The sequence below is a fragment of the Diadema antillarum genome, unplaced genomic scaffold (assembly GCF_040938485.1).
Source record: "Diadema antillarum isolate AM-2024a unplaced genomic scaffold, OU_Dant_1.0 scf00000028, whole genome shotgun sequence".
NCBI lineage: Eukaryota > Metazoa > Echinodermata > Echinoidea > Diadematoida > Diadematidae > Diadema > Diadema antillarum.
The window spans coordinates 6,299,684-6,314,627 of NW_027270917.1; the positions used below are offsets into that span (position 1 = coordinate 6,299,684).

Genomic DNA, 14,944 nt, shown 5'->3' on the forward strand with positions numbered 1-14,944 from the left:
CATCATCATCATCATCATCATCATCATCATCATCATCATCATCATCATCATCAATGGTTTCCATGGCTCACTAACCTGAATGCTGCACATGCGATATATCCGGCTGGGACCCTCGCAGTACCTGCCCCCGTTCTGTGGGTGGGGATTGTCGCACTGCCTCTCCTTGAACTGCACCCCACCCCCACATGTTCGGGAGCACGAGCCAAACTCCCCGTAGTTGGACCAGTTGCCGTGCACCATGGCGGGGCCCAGCTCCCCGCGGTCCACACACTTTCCCTGGATGCACCACATGGTGGCGCCACAGGGGGTGCCGTCGGCCGCCGGAAGGAACTTGGTCTCGCAGCGTCTCTCGCCACGGTGACACCACATGGCCTGGCACAGACTCTGAATATGTGATGAGGTCTGATACATTAATATTACCATCTGTCAAACCACATGGACATATCTTCACAAGGTTTATAAGAATATCTTAGAGAGACATAGACATATATAACATACATATAATAATATACAAAACATAAACATACGATCATAAATAATGATCAGCGACATAAACATGTTGTTATTCTTTGCTGCCTGTGTATCATTCGCTAAAATGCATGGCGAATTTCACATATATATATATATAATTTCACTCAGTAATACCATAAAACACCTGTTACTTGCTCATGGGGTAATAATCAAATCCAAGTTATTCCTCTTTCCTGCTGATGAACCATCATAACAACATGACAATAATAGTTATTGTAAGGAGCAGGATGACATTCATATGTTAAAAAATTTCAATAAAAATGGGACAGTCCACAACTGGAAAGTCTTAGATTCAATGCTCCTTGATTCAAATATCGTTGGATAATAAGCAATCATATTTGAGTGATGCATGCAGACACTTGCTCGAGCAAGATATAATTATGCCCACGTTATGGCATATTTGATGACTCAAAGAAATAAAAATAACTGAAAGAGAATATTCTGAAAATATTCTTGAGTGTATTTCTGAATAAAGCACAGGAATTGACCTCAAGTGATAGAGCATGAAGGGAGCAGTTGATAGAAGCGGCTGAGATTGTCTTATCAGCTACCTTGACTGACTCAATTAACCTGCCGAGGATGGTTTGATTTCGCTACAACACGCATTTCCCATAGACACGTGCCCGAGAATACTGGGGACTCATCTTCAACGGGTTAAGTACTTCGGACAGGTCTCAGAAGTACACCTTAGGAGGTGTCCCTTCCTATCTATCTATCTATCTTTCTCTCTCTTTCTTTCTCCTTCCCTCTACTGTTTTTTTTTATCTCTGTCTTTCTGTCTGTCTGTCCCTCATGGACAAACACACACACACTCACACACTCAGTCATATTCTCACATATACATATCTTACACTCGATAAGCCATCGACAAGATTAGTGTCATGTTCCTTGGAAAGCACACAATGTTCCGATGTACAGGCAAAGCATTACCTACAGAAAGGACAGTGCCCAGTGACGGCCAACACTAGCGAACTATTTGCAAGGAGTTCCAAACAAATGCCAAGAAGAGCATGGGCTTAACCTGGAATGCTCCTCAAACATTCAGGATGAGGAATAAAAAGAGAATGAAGAAGAAGAAAAAGAAGAAAAAGGAAGGAGGAGAAGGGGAGGACATGATGGACAAAGAAAAGAAGGTCAAAAAGAAGATAAGCAGGAAAAGAAAAAGGGAAGAGTAATTAAATAAAATAAAATAAAATGAAATGAAGGAGAAACAGCTGGATATGTAGTTTAAAAACAAATGTAAAGAATTGCTTTGTATATCCTTAAAAGACTTTCCCCTACCACGAAACTTCAAAATACAATGATGCAAACTCTCTTTGATTTCCACAAGCATGGTCAAGAAATAATGACATTCCCTGAAGCATCCAGGCCCCCTCACATAGCATATGCCGCTTCGTCTGCCATCGGCATAACCAAACCCCAGAATGAATCAGACTGCCGCAATGCGCTTCCATATTTTGATGTCACAATTAACAATTTCCTTCCCAATTAGGCCAGCATCTTTCCCTGCCAATCAGTCAACGGACAAGACGCGACCACCAAGGGCCTATAAAAAAAGTATCATAATATGACGGCATCTCCACCTTTTCACTTTGGACACGTGTAGCAGAGTCAGAGAGAATACAACTAGCAAGATCAATTGATGAATAGACAGAGAGATAGTCAGATAAATAAACAGACAAAACAGACAGACAGATAGACAGATAGATAGATAGATAGATAGATAGATAGATAGATAGATAGATAGATAGATAAATGCATGAACAGTATACACATAGATGAAGCAATAGACAGAAAGAAGGATATATGGATAGATAGGGTATTAAATGGATGGATAAATAAACAGACATACACACACACACACAGGTAGAGAGATGTAAGGATGGATGTGCAAAAAAGAGAGAACAGGACAGAGCAAAAGTTAATGAAAAAGTTAAGAAGATATCTGCATATTCTCAATATTCTCAACAAAATATTGAGAACAGATAAAGATGGACATAAGAGGCTGACAGACAGAATCACCCAGAAAAATGAATACAAGATATTTGTTTTTTTGTTTGTTTCCTCATGAGAGAAAAGATTGAAAGGCAGAGCATAGAGATGCGGGGAGTGGGGAGGGGTTGCTTGGAGACAGAACTCAAAGCCACTGCATTATATAAAGAAAAGGTAAATAAAAAGTCATAATAAAGAACATTCTGTACAAACAATGACATTAAGTTTGAACATGAATGTGGCTGAATCACAGTCTCAAAACAGCACACGATAAATCAAGGCGGCGAATGACACACCGACAAAGAAATTCAAGGTTGAGAGGATAATGCGGTGGGAGGTCACCTGAGTGTGAAATGGAGGGTGCATGGTAGGGGTGGGGGTGGGGTGGCGGCAGAGGGAGAGCTGGTTTCTCCAAAATATCCAGCAGGTAGAAGAGGGCTGGCTTAGCCTCAGAGGACTTGGAAAGAACAGGAGAAGGTTACAATAAATCTCAGATCAGCAAGACGTTATTAGCCACCAAGGCTTAGCGAAGAAAGGGAAAAGACTAGAAGGGCTTACTCGGCAAATCCCAGCCCTCCAGCAGCCCTCTTACTTTTTTTCTTCCAGTCGGGGAATGCTTGCAATGACATTGGCTTCATCAAATATCAACATTCACATCCCCTTTCGAGCTCCAGTGGTGGTAGAGATATTTCCAGAACACCTCAATTACATGAACATTTTTTAATGTCCCGGCAAAGCTACAATACATTTAGACTCAAAACTATTTCTGATTACATTTCTACATGGTTTTCATTACACATGTAATGTAGGTAAGTTTCATTGTACTCTAGCGTATGAAAACAGATATTCCATTCTCTACTTTATAGTCCTTCAGATTTAACCCGTTTAGGACGGACAGATTTTGCTACAACACGCATTTACCATAGACACCTGCCCCGGTATACTCGGGACTCGTCCTCAACGGGTTAACATATAGGGCCTAGTGCTATGAAGTACTGAATATGCCTAGTTTGGGTCACTCCTGGCTATCAGACCATTCACAGCCTTGCAATTACAGGGAAAGTTCTAACAATGCATGGCTGAATTAAGCCACCTTCAAATCAGCTATATCACTCCCAAGACAGCTTTAAGCGGGGTGTAATGTGACGGTTAGTAACACTTAGGGGAAGACTAAAATACTCTGCGGGAGGAAGCGTCATGACCGACCAATTTGCCATCGTCAAAAGTAATTAGGATGCAGCGCAATTAGGCTAAATCTTGTCAAGACTGCTCACAAAAGGGGGCAAGATTTCTGCGTTGCATAGAACGATAATAGGACCAGTGGCATCACGCCTGTGCCACTTGGACTGAATCATCATAATATGCAATATTAGTTATCCTGTCTTCAACCATGTGAGCCAGGTACCATGCTTCCACAATTCTTTGTATCAGGCTTTGGTAATGTGGGTCTCTTTGAGAAGTGTAGAAGAAAATACAAATATATGCATGTGTAGGCCTGTCTTTCTTTCTGTCTGTTTTCAAAAGAAAAACAGTGGTAGCAGTGCCAGTGTGACTACTCAGGCCTATAGAGAAGTTGATGATAATCATATGAGTAATCATAATGATATTGAAATTGATTACAAACATAATCATAATCATAACAGTAACATGATGGCAAAATACTTGAAAGGACTAGAAATAATGAATTAACTTTCAACAGAGTTAGCAGCCTGTACACCTTGAAGTAATACTACAAAATTATGTGCCTTTTCAAACGCTGTGTTTGATTTTGGTCACACTCATGTATGAGAAGAGATTGACAGAGAGCATGTGCTTCTTGCTCGAAATTTCTCTGATGACAATCAAACTTCACACCTCTCTACGATGAATGAACACCAATTAGGTACGCTTCTCCTACCCAGCCATAAGATTGCAGCTGGTGCCGAAAACACGTACAGAGCCAAAAACCTGACATAGCGGTTTGCTTTCTAAGAGGAATGACAAAGCAGAGTTCCATCAAGTTCACTGGTCGAGAGAGTTGATAAAGGTCTGACAAGACCTCAGCATCACTTCATCCAACCAATAATTGAGTTTCTATCTGCCTGACAGGGAGTTGGTTGATGCAATTACATGACTCAATTCTTTTTTTTTCCCTTCCCACCATAGTTTATCCATGACAAGCACAATTTGGTCAGATTTTTTTCACCTTTTTTTTTTTAAAGATGGGTTACTTACTGCGTGATAATGTCTCCATCGGGTGCAAAGTAATGGAAATTACAATTTCAGTTCTATCTTTTATTCAAATCTTGTGACTAGTGATGTACTGTCTTTAAGCCATGCTAGCTGAGCATGCACATAACATTCACTTACTTGCTCTGGAACCATGCCGTGGAAGTATCTAGACTGGGTGTTTCATTCGTTAACTTGATGCTGTAAATATTTCTTTCAACTTTTACTCTTCAAAATACACAGGGTCATATGCTGTTCATCTGGAAATGATTACATAATATGTGATTGTGCATCACACAATAAACAAAAAATCACACCCCTTGATTTTATGTGAGGTCTCAAGAAAGGTGAAACAGGTCAACCGAGTCAGTTTTGAGTTTTCCATATTTTCTGAAAGAGCTATTCTTCTTCTACATCATCCCTATTGGCATCATTAATTGAATATGAAAGTGGGTTTTCAGCAGTTTTTCTACAACCCCCTTATTTGGTTAAGTAGTGTGATCAGGTTTTTCTTAGAGGCCCCTTTAAATTTCTTGAAAATCCGGTGCACACTCTTCACTTTCAACTCTAATAACTTTTGAAAAGATGATGCTACTGCTTTTTGGAAGTTGAGATTTACTATGAACAGAATGTGTTAATCAAGCACATTTGATTTCAGCTTAACCTGATAATCCCTTCATCGTTGTGGCTACAATGGTTTACATCAAGTTTTAATGCCCCATTCAAGGTACGGGTAGCACAGCTTAGTAAAGATTAGGCACTTGAAGCGACCCTGTACTTCACAACCTCTTTTCTCAGTTCTAACTTTTCCAGAGTGTGCGCTTTCTTTCCAATATCTATACAGGTTAGGAAAATCCATTCGAATTGAATTATGCATCATTTTAAAGCTTAGAGTCTGCTCTTTCATAATCTGTCCTGAACTAAAAATCCATGTCTTGATGACTTTTAGTTGGTTTTGTGGTGCAGGGTCACATGGAGCTTTCAGTCATCAAAATATTGCTGGGATGGTGTCTATCTCTAAAGTATAGCATACCTGTTAATACAATATATGTTATCACATCCAATTAATGGTACTCTTTACATCATGTATTGCATGGTGTTTTTACGTTCGGGGAACGTCATCAGCCAACTGATATGTTTGGACTTAACAAAAATATGTTTCCTGAAACAGAATTTATGCAATATTCCAGTATATCACCTTAAAAAACCCCAAAAATCAAATGCTAACTTTTCTCTTGAAAACAGAAGACACATATTTCTCATTACATCGGTGTGGTTCTTGATCCCAAATTCAAGTACTCACAAAATGAGGTCCAGCATTTGCTGAATATGCTCAAGAAATATATGCAGTATACCTAATAGTATCATCTATCTATCCATCTATCTGATGAACAAACAATATCTATAAATGTCCATGTTCAGAGTCGCTACTCACCTACCTATCCTCATGCAGTTTTATATATGCAAGGTCTAGAAAAAACAAAGAAATCTAAGCAGAAACAAGACCAAAAAAAAAAAAAATCAAACACAAGCACACAAGGAAAAAAAGATCTAAAAGAATCTAACTAAGAAACGAAGATAGACATGAAGAAATACAATCTATCACTCTGAATGATACTTGTCTAACAAGTCAGGAGTATCCTCATGAATTCCTGCCATATCAATTCCAACAAATTGGGTCTCTCAGATATCAGGCCAAACCAGCAATATCTCACATTCCCCAAACTACTAGAAGAAGTAGTCTGGCTACACTGGCCATGGGTGACTCACGACACAGTATCCCCAAACTACTTTTGCTCTCTAACTTCGGGCTTATTTTCATTAATTCGATTCAGACCTTTTTTTCAGATTCACATTAACCCTTCAAAATTAAAGGGCACTAAGGAGAAAGAAACCGAATTTGGTTATATTCGTCTGGATGTTATATTCACCATTTGAACTTGTGAAGGCGCCTGAAATATATGTCAATTTACTTTACAGCCTTGCAAGCAATCATATAATGTTTAATGGAATCAGAACTTTCTGCATAATGGTTGTGGAAGGTTATTCCGGACAGCATTTCACTTGGATCCAAGTCCATATTCTGTGTGTGTATGTGTCTATGTGCGCGCATGGGTATAACATGGACAAGCACTGAGCATCTCTGTGTTACATTAACAGCAGTTGTCCTCAGCATGAATGACAATTTTATGGTAGTTGATGATGACAAGTTTTTTGCAAGTTAAAAAGAGCAAGAGCATGGGTGCGTATAAGTCATGAGTGATAAAGAATTTTTCTTTGGTAAGGATGAAACTTTCTCACGAAGAAAGCCTGCCTAATGACGTATACCACTCAACTAACCCTTCGTAATAACTCCTTGATCTCATAAGTAGCTTATTTCCAAGAATCTTTATCAAATAATTTTCTTCATGTTGATGGGTATTAACTGCCCTCATCATACAGCACAATGTTATCTCATATCTCCAGGATATGTGGAGGCAATATTTTCTTTTTTATTATGTGTCATGGAGACACGGAAGAAAGTAATGAGGCTGGCAAAAGGCCTAATCAGAAAATCAAAAAGTACAGATGAAGCAAGTCTAACAAACGCAAAAGTGTTGGGACAGGTCACCCTTCTGCTTGTGAAATTGGGGGGGGGGGGGTACAATAGATTCAAGGTTTAAAGAGAAAATTTGGGGTAAGGGAACTCTAGATTAAACTTTAAAACTCCAGATCTGTGGACAGCCGTCATACTGATTCAAATTCCTTTATAGAGATGTTAAGAGTTTTTTCTGAGGCCCATTGATATAAACCCATTCTAGCAAACATTATGCATTGCACTTCACCTGTTAAAAGTGTGTTGTTGTAGTAAACAGAAATACATTGGTTGAAACAACTCTGAATAATTCACAACCTCTTGTGTTCTGCAAATAGTGGCCAGGATACCACTGAAAGTATTACATTTCATGCACAGCCGTTTAAACTGCATATCTCGATTTTGAATGACCTCACAATCAAACCGAGTTGGGACTTAGAATGCATGATTCAAGTTTCCTATTTTCCAAGGGGTCTTAATGGGAAGCCCCGATCCTTACATCAAATCACTCCCATGGGACTGAACATTCAGAGTCTCTGTCACAGCATCAAAATTTCTCCTTGGACGGCATAAAACAGGAGGCTCAAGAGTGATTTCAGCTCTTCCGTTGATTTGAAACCGCCAATTAAAGGTTGGTTTGAGTCAGGGCATCCAATGACTAGGTCCAATCAAATCTACATCATGATTATCTAAATCAAATGAAGAAATGTGTATTGACATCGATGATTCCTCTTTCAATGTTATACATTAGGTTGTATTCCTATTTCCAAGGTCAGTGGCGGATCCAGAGGGGAGTGCAACCGGCGCACGCCCCCCCTTTATTTTTCGTTAAAAACAAAAGAAATACAAAGAAAAAAATGAAATGAAACCCGGAAGTGGCACCAGAAATATTAGTTGCGCCCCCCTTTACAGAATCCCTGGATCTGCCCCTGAAGGTGCACGGTGTACAAGTGTGTTAACTTGTGGCTTTTTGTTTTAACAATTAAGAGGTTATGAAATGATATCTTGTCAGACACTGACAAATAGAAAGTATCTAACACAGGAGTAATTTTCAAATGTAATTCTCCAAGAATTAAACATTTATTTCCTAAATCAAATATCACAACAATTCTCTGCAAAACAACATTACTGTATATGATGATCACTATCATGAAAAGCTAATTCAAATTCCTGGAAACAGGCACCTCCATCTTGCTTTGCTCCTCATGGATGCACAGTAAGAATTATGTCCTTCAGATATCACGGGGTCAAAGACAAGAGTAGTGTAATAAAGGAGTAAAGCCAGAAAAGGAAATATTAAAGTCATTAGGGCATCACATGACCAGGAGGCACACTCAAGACAATCTCATGACTCCCATTGTTTAACCATTTGAGTGCTTTGAGGGCTGATTGGCACAGAAAACCCCATAGATTTTTAAACACAATTAAAAGACCTTCAGCATGGAAAGAGTTAATGGATCTCCCATTCTTGTTATTATCAGAGTTCACATGAGGGGGAGGAGATCAGCATATAGGTTATGTGCTTTGTCCAATTAACCCATTGTCTACTGTAAGTCGATGGGGACCTGTAACAAGGTCTTCGGAGGTTACAGAACCTTGAAAGTTCTAGTTAAAGGTAGTATATCCCTTTTGGAAACAGCACCAAATCTTGGAATGGTTGAATACTAATGTCTTCAAACATTGTGGATAAAATATTACAGTAATACACCTCAGAGTTTTTAAAACAGAAATGAATAATTAACTCTGTGTCACAAAATCATATGCTACCCTTCTGTTTCAACAATAATGTTGGAATTTTTTTCAGGTCAAAATAAATTCACTGGAAATCTATAGTATTGTTTTCCCTCCACCATACAGAAGTTTCCTTTCTTATCATTCTTAGGAAGGGTTTGAATTACCTACCTCTACAATATAATAGCTTACAAAAGGAATCTAATTTTCACAGTTGCAAAAAGGAACACACAAACTTTAAGATGAGCAAAAGCCAGAAGTTTGCGAGGAAAGAATGTGCTTTCAAATGCCTAGAAAGTAAGGCACAACACTCCCTCAGGTCATTGAGACCTTGTCATCTCCATTAAAACCCACTTTAAATCGGGACAATGGGTGTTACCTCATTTGCCATCGTCAAGAGTAATCCAATTGGACACGGAATTACGACAATTACAAGGCACAGCACGCTCGGTGACTACTACAATGTGAGACAGCATTGTCAATTACTGAGCCGGCTAACAGTGGTGCTGACCAGCAAATGATGAACGTCCTGCTTACACCCATCAAGAAATGACACAAAAAGCTGATGATCCTCAATGAGATAAGAAAAAGTCTACTGCACACTACAACATCAGTAATCATTTGTTGTTGTTTTTTTTTCACTTCAAGAAGCATTCTTTATTAAATATCATAGATTCTGTTCAATGTGTACGTATTGATTTTTTTTTAATGCAATACTCATTGTACACACTAAGGTAAGTAACAAAATATCTACGGACTTCCAAGTTCGCTGGCAAGTTTTAGGCTAGGGTTTACTGAGAAATATGTTGCTACATAGTGAAGGAGACCTTCATCAAGTCGCAACAAGATAACAGACTTAAATCTATCCTTCAGCAACACATCGTTCCTTTATTTAGTTATGCACAGAAACAATGTACCAACTCTATACCCTATCCCATTGGTATGCTCTCTTTACAAATAGCAGTTTTGGGAGTAACTGACCCTATCGATATGACTGGCAAGCTGGGATATCCAAGCTCAGCTTGGATTAAAGCTCCTTATATTTCTACCATACAGTCCTAACATTCAAACTGCAAATCCTAATCTGTATCTACCAGTCACTCAAGAGAACAGTCTTACTTCAAATATTTTTACCCTATATACCCTACCTTAATTGAGCAGACATACAAATCTTAGTCATTGCTTTCTCTTTCTTCTCCTCCTGCTCCTTCTCCTCCTTCTCCTCCTCCTCCTCATCATCATCATTAACATCATCATCATCATCACCATCATCATCATCACCATTATCATCCTTCTCCTCCTTCTCCTCCTCCTCCTCATCATCATCATTATCATCATTATCACCATCATCATTATCATCACCATCATCATCATCATCATCATCACCATCATCATCCTTCTCCTCCTCCTCCTCCTCATCATCATCATCATTATCATCATTATCACCATCATCATCATCATCACCATCATCATCATCATCATCACCATCATCATCCTTCTCCTCCTCCTCCTCATCATCATCATTATTATCATCATCATCACCATCATCATCATCATCATCATCACCATCATCATCCTTCTCCTCATTCTCCTCCTTCTTTCCCATCCTCCTTTTCTCCTCCTCTTTCTCCTCCTCCTCTTCCTGTTCCTTTTCATTCCTTCCATCTCCTTCTCTTTCTCTACCGCCTCCCACTCATTTTTTTTCTCTATCTCTGTATTCCTCTGACAGATTTACCTTCTTCTTCTTCCATTTCTTAACATTCCTGAGAAGTTTAGCCTCACATGCAAACCTTTTTGTGCGCCTTATCTGTGTATACCTTCCCAGAAGAGCTGAAAAAGCAGTAAAACCTTGGATACCATTCTGCCTACCAAGTACAAGTTGTACCTCTCCTGTACTGGAAAAGGAAGTCTAAACTAGACCCAAACTGAAGATATGAAGAACAATTTCATATTGACATCCTTTCTAGTTATTATAATGTTGCCAATTTTCAATGATCTAAGTCCAAAGCAGATCTCTACTTGCATGCTTCCCTGCAGATCTGTAGAACAGTCTTGCTTCAAATCCATCCCCTACATGAAAGAGCACAGTCTAGACCTGGGTCTAAACTGTTAACTTTCTTTGAGATCTGAAGAATGGTCTAAATTTGGAGCTATTTATCCTACCTTTCCCAGATTGAAGGAGCAAAGTCTGGCCCTGGATCCAAACTGCCACTGGCACTGCTGATCTGCACTGTACAGCTCTCCGGGTAGCTTGGTAGGGAACTGGTACTCAGCGATCCCAATGGGCTCATCCCAGGTACAAGCAGCTCTATCAGTCCTAGATCGGGTGAGTGGTTTGAAGAACAAGAATTGCCCAGAAATCTGTAGTCATGGCTGGGTAATCTTACAAATAATGATGATGTGTGGTAGCAATATTTTGTGTTTGGCATATTCTCAGTTATCACTGAGTCTAGCCAAAACAATGCACATTGCACATCACACATTTGAACTCTACACTTCTGTAGAGGGACTAGCTGAAAACCAATATTTTGAATTATTCTACACCCTCTCATTTTTCACCAACAAGAACAAATTATGGAGAAATGCATGTATCATTCAAACAACAAAACTTGCAAGCATTTGTAGCCTTTGTTGAATAGTCGATCAGCTATTATGTAAGTTACTAGTGCTATCAATCTGAAACTCAGTTGCCACTTGATGTTGAGAGGCATCAGCTGCCAAACATATGAATTTTTCCTTCCGAATCTATCATCACTTTATGAATAATTCTCTAGTTCACTTTGACGTTAACCACAGGTTCAAACAAAAGAAACATGGTACATCTAAACAAAACAAGAAAAAGTAATGCATGTATTAGATACAGAGAGTGAAGTATCAAAAGTGAGAGCATATGTAGCATTGAACAAAGAAAAGTGTGACAATGGTTACAAGAGACAAGGAGAGGGAGGGAAGGGAACAAACAAGAAAACCCTATTCCAGCATGCCTGGAGATGAGAGGTGGTGATGACAAAACTTTGTGTGTAAGGGACTATCCTGTTTTGGTGGGTTTTGTTGTTGTTGCGGTTGTGGTTGTTGTTGTTGTTGTGAATGTGAACCGTATACATTTGGTCTGTTGTGACCGACACTTGTCCCTTCCCTGATAACACTCCTCTCCACCCTGGAGACTGGCTGGGGGGCAAGTCTGCACTTCTTCTCCTCCAAACCCAGCCCCTCTTCTCATTACTTCTGACAAGTCGTGCCAAATCCAATCCATATTTGAACATTGGGGGGTGAGGGAGGGGAGGGTTTAAGGGGTAAAAGAAATGGAGTACTTCATGACTAACCACAATGTGGAATTATAGTTATCATTCTCTTGAAACTACAAATATACCAGGCCAGCACAGGTCAGGATATGAGGCAATCTTACAAATTTTATGTCTACAACCTCTTGTGTACTTACAGTTCATCCCTAGTCAGAGTACAATTTCTTCGCTTTTACTTAAGCCTTTGCTTTGTTTGTTTATTTGCTTGTTTCATTTTCCATCTGAGAAGATGGCTGGATAGCCCATATTCAGCTGCACAAGCTCATGGACTTCCATGGGGTTCAGTTGCATGTGAGGTGGGACCACTACATCAGGTTATGCACCCTGCTCCTTGCGATGAATAAATGAAGCAGAATCTTTTATGTGCATGACTTGTGGACTCTCTCATACACGGGACATCCATTTTTGTCCTATACGAGGGACAGAGTGTTTTGCTTCTTACTAGAGGGGACATTATGATTACAACCCACATTGCTCAGTTAGACTCGGAAATCAAACCCAGGGCCTTTGGATCTGGAAGCAGACTGCTACCGACAGAGCCAAATCGCCATTTCATTTCTATTGTCATGACTCCGAGAGATATGTATGTAATATATTGCCCCTGGGGTAACAAGACATCCCAAATGGCACTTATCAAGAAACCTTCCAACTCCATCTTGATTATCAAAAAGAATAATTTGAGATTGTAACAATGAACAATTATTAGTGTAATGCACAATGATATTTCTACATCATTTGATGCCAACACTGATGCTGGTTTGCAAAAATGCTGTGAAAATCTTTTTTTTTTTCTTTTTCTTTTTTGGCTCACCTGAAAATTCAAGATTTTGAGATACGAGAAGAGATTAGAAAGAGATGAAAATGAAAATGGTGGATAGATTTACCTGAGAAACTCATCCAGACTGTTTCTACTGCAGGATGACCAGGTGAACCGACCGCTGTGACCAGAGAGCGTTGGCGACATGATGTCTCCGCCCGACTTACGACAGCCGTTACCATCCCCATCATGGACCATCCCAAAGCTAGAGAGAGATATATATATATATAGGGGAGAGATAGAGGAATACAGAGAGAAATATATATAGGGGAGAGATAGAGGAAGAGAGAGAGAAATATATAGGGGAGGGATAGAGGAAGGGAGAGAGAAATTCATAAAGGGAGAGATAGAGGAAGGGAGAGAAATATATAGGGGAGAGATAAAGAATAGAGAGAGAAATATATGTATAGGGGAAAGATAGGGGAACAGAGAGAGAAATGTATATAGAGGAGAGATAGGTGAAGAGAGAGAGAAATATATATATATAGAGGAGAGATAAGGGAAGAGAGAGGGGAAGTGGTGGGAGAGAAAGGAGAGAGAGAGAGAGAGAAGAAAACAACCGAGAGGGAGAGAGACGAGATGCAGAAAAAGATGAATAGAAAATGGAACAAAAGAAAAAGAGATATACTCAAAACAGAGAGAGAAGGAAGATAGATTGATACACAGTATAATGGATAGAAGGATATATCAAATGAGAGAGAAAAGGGGAGTGGAAAAGTGGTGACAAAAGTGGAGAAGTGGAGAGGCAGACAATTGTTAAACCATTTCCTGTTTGCATCTATATTCAATTACACTACAATAGACCATCAATTTAAGCAATCCAGTCCAATATCATGTACTTGACACATTTCCTGTCATTTTTTTTTGTTTAAAAAAAGGTTTTGAATTGATAATTCAGTGAAAATAAAGGTCAAAATGAAAATTGTTTTCCTTCTTGTTCTACAACACAAACTTATCAACACTCACTTCGATCACTTACCACATTATGAAATGGAGGATTTTATCTTGAACCATTTCCATTTACCACGTCAAACAAATGAATGTTGTCATTAACATCTATTAAGTTTTCCACTGGAAGCCACAGACATATCAATAGAAGTACTCGGCTCCTTTGATATTCACTTTTGTTTCAGCACTACTATGACTGGATAGACGTGGGACCACACAAACCGACCGTCACCTTACGGTGCCCAAGACACCTCGCTACACATCGGGGCATGCATCGCCTTGCCATGAATCTCTCAGCGCTGGGAGGATGGATTTCACCAAGACTTGGGGTTCTTGTTTTTCAAAAATATGAAAAAAAAATCATCCTTTACATGGGTGACATCGATCCGGCAAACCATCCTACACTACACAGGGAAGCGAGCATCGCTCTCTCTCTCTGCCCTCCCTCACAAAACATGCGCTACCGAACGTCACGTCTTCCAAGAGCCGACATCTAATCCGCTTTAAGACCGTCCCCTTTCACTGGAGGAGGCGTTTTGAGAGGAGGTGTATGAGCGCCAAGTGTGATGTCACGGAGCCCCACTTTTGATTCATGCTTCCAGGATTGAAAAGGGCAACTGTTTTAGTCTCCATAACATGAACTGATTGATTTACAGCACCGCTGCTTCACTGTGCAGGAGACTCTTGAAAGATCAGACCAGTAAACACGGTCTAACGTATGCTGCCATGACTGCAGCTAAACCTAATGTTCCTTCTGCATGCAAGACATACTTGCTACGATAATATGTACATATCTATATATCAATACATGCATATGCACACACACATATACTTATACAT

The 14,944-nt window shown here is 39.6% G+C and overlaps 1 protein-coding gene across 1 annotated transcript in view; it reads right to left on the minus strand.

Annotated features, from left to right (window-relative positions):
* LOC139737301 (A disintegrin and metalloproteinase with thrombospondin motifs 18-like) overlaps window positions 1–14,944 on the minus strand; it is a 192,222-nt gene that overhangs the window by 23,005 nt on the left and 154,273 nt on the right. The window contains exons 8-10 of the mRNA XM_071647977.1: window positions 13,224–13,361; window positions 11,201–11,354; window positions 76–384 (exon numbers count right to left, since the gene is read on the minus strand). Coding sequence (XP_071504078.1) covers window positions 76–384; window positions 11,201–11,354; window positions 13,224–13,361 — 601 coding nt within the window. The remainder of the gene's footprint in view (window positions 1–75; window positions 385–11,200; window positions 11,355–13,223; window positions 13,362–14,944) is intronic.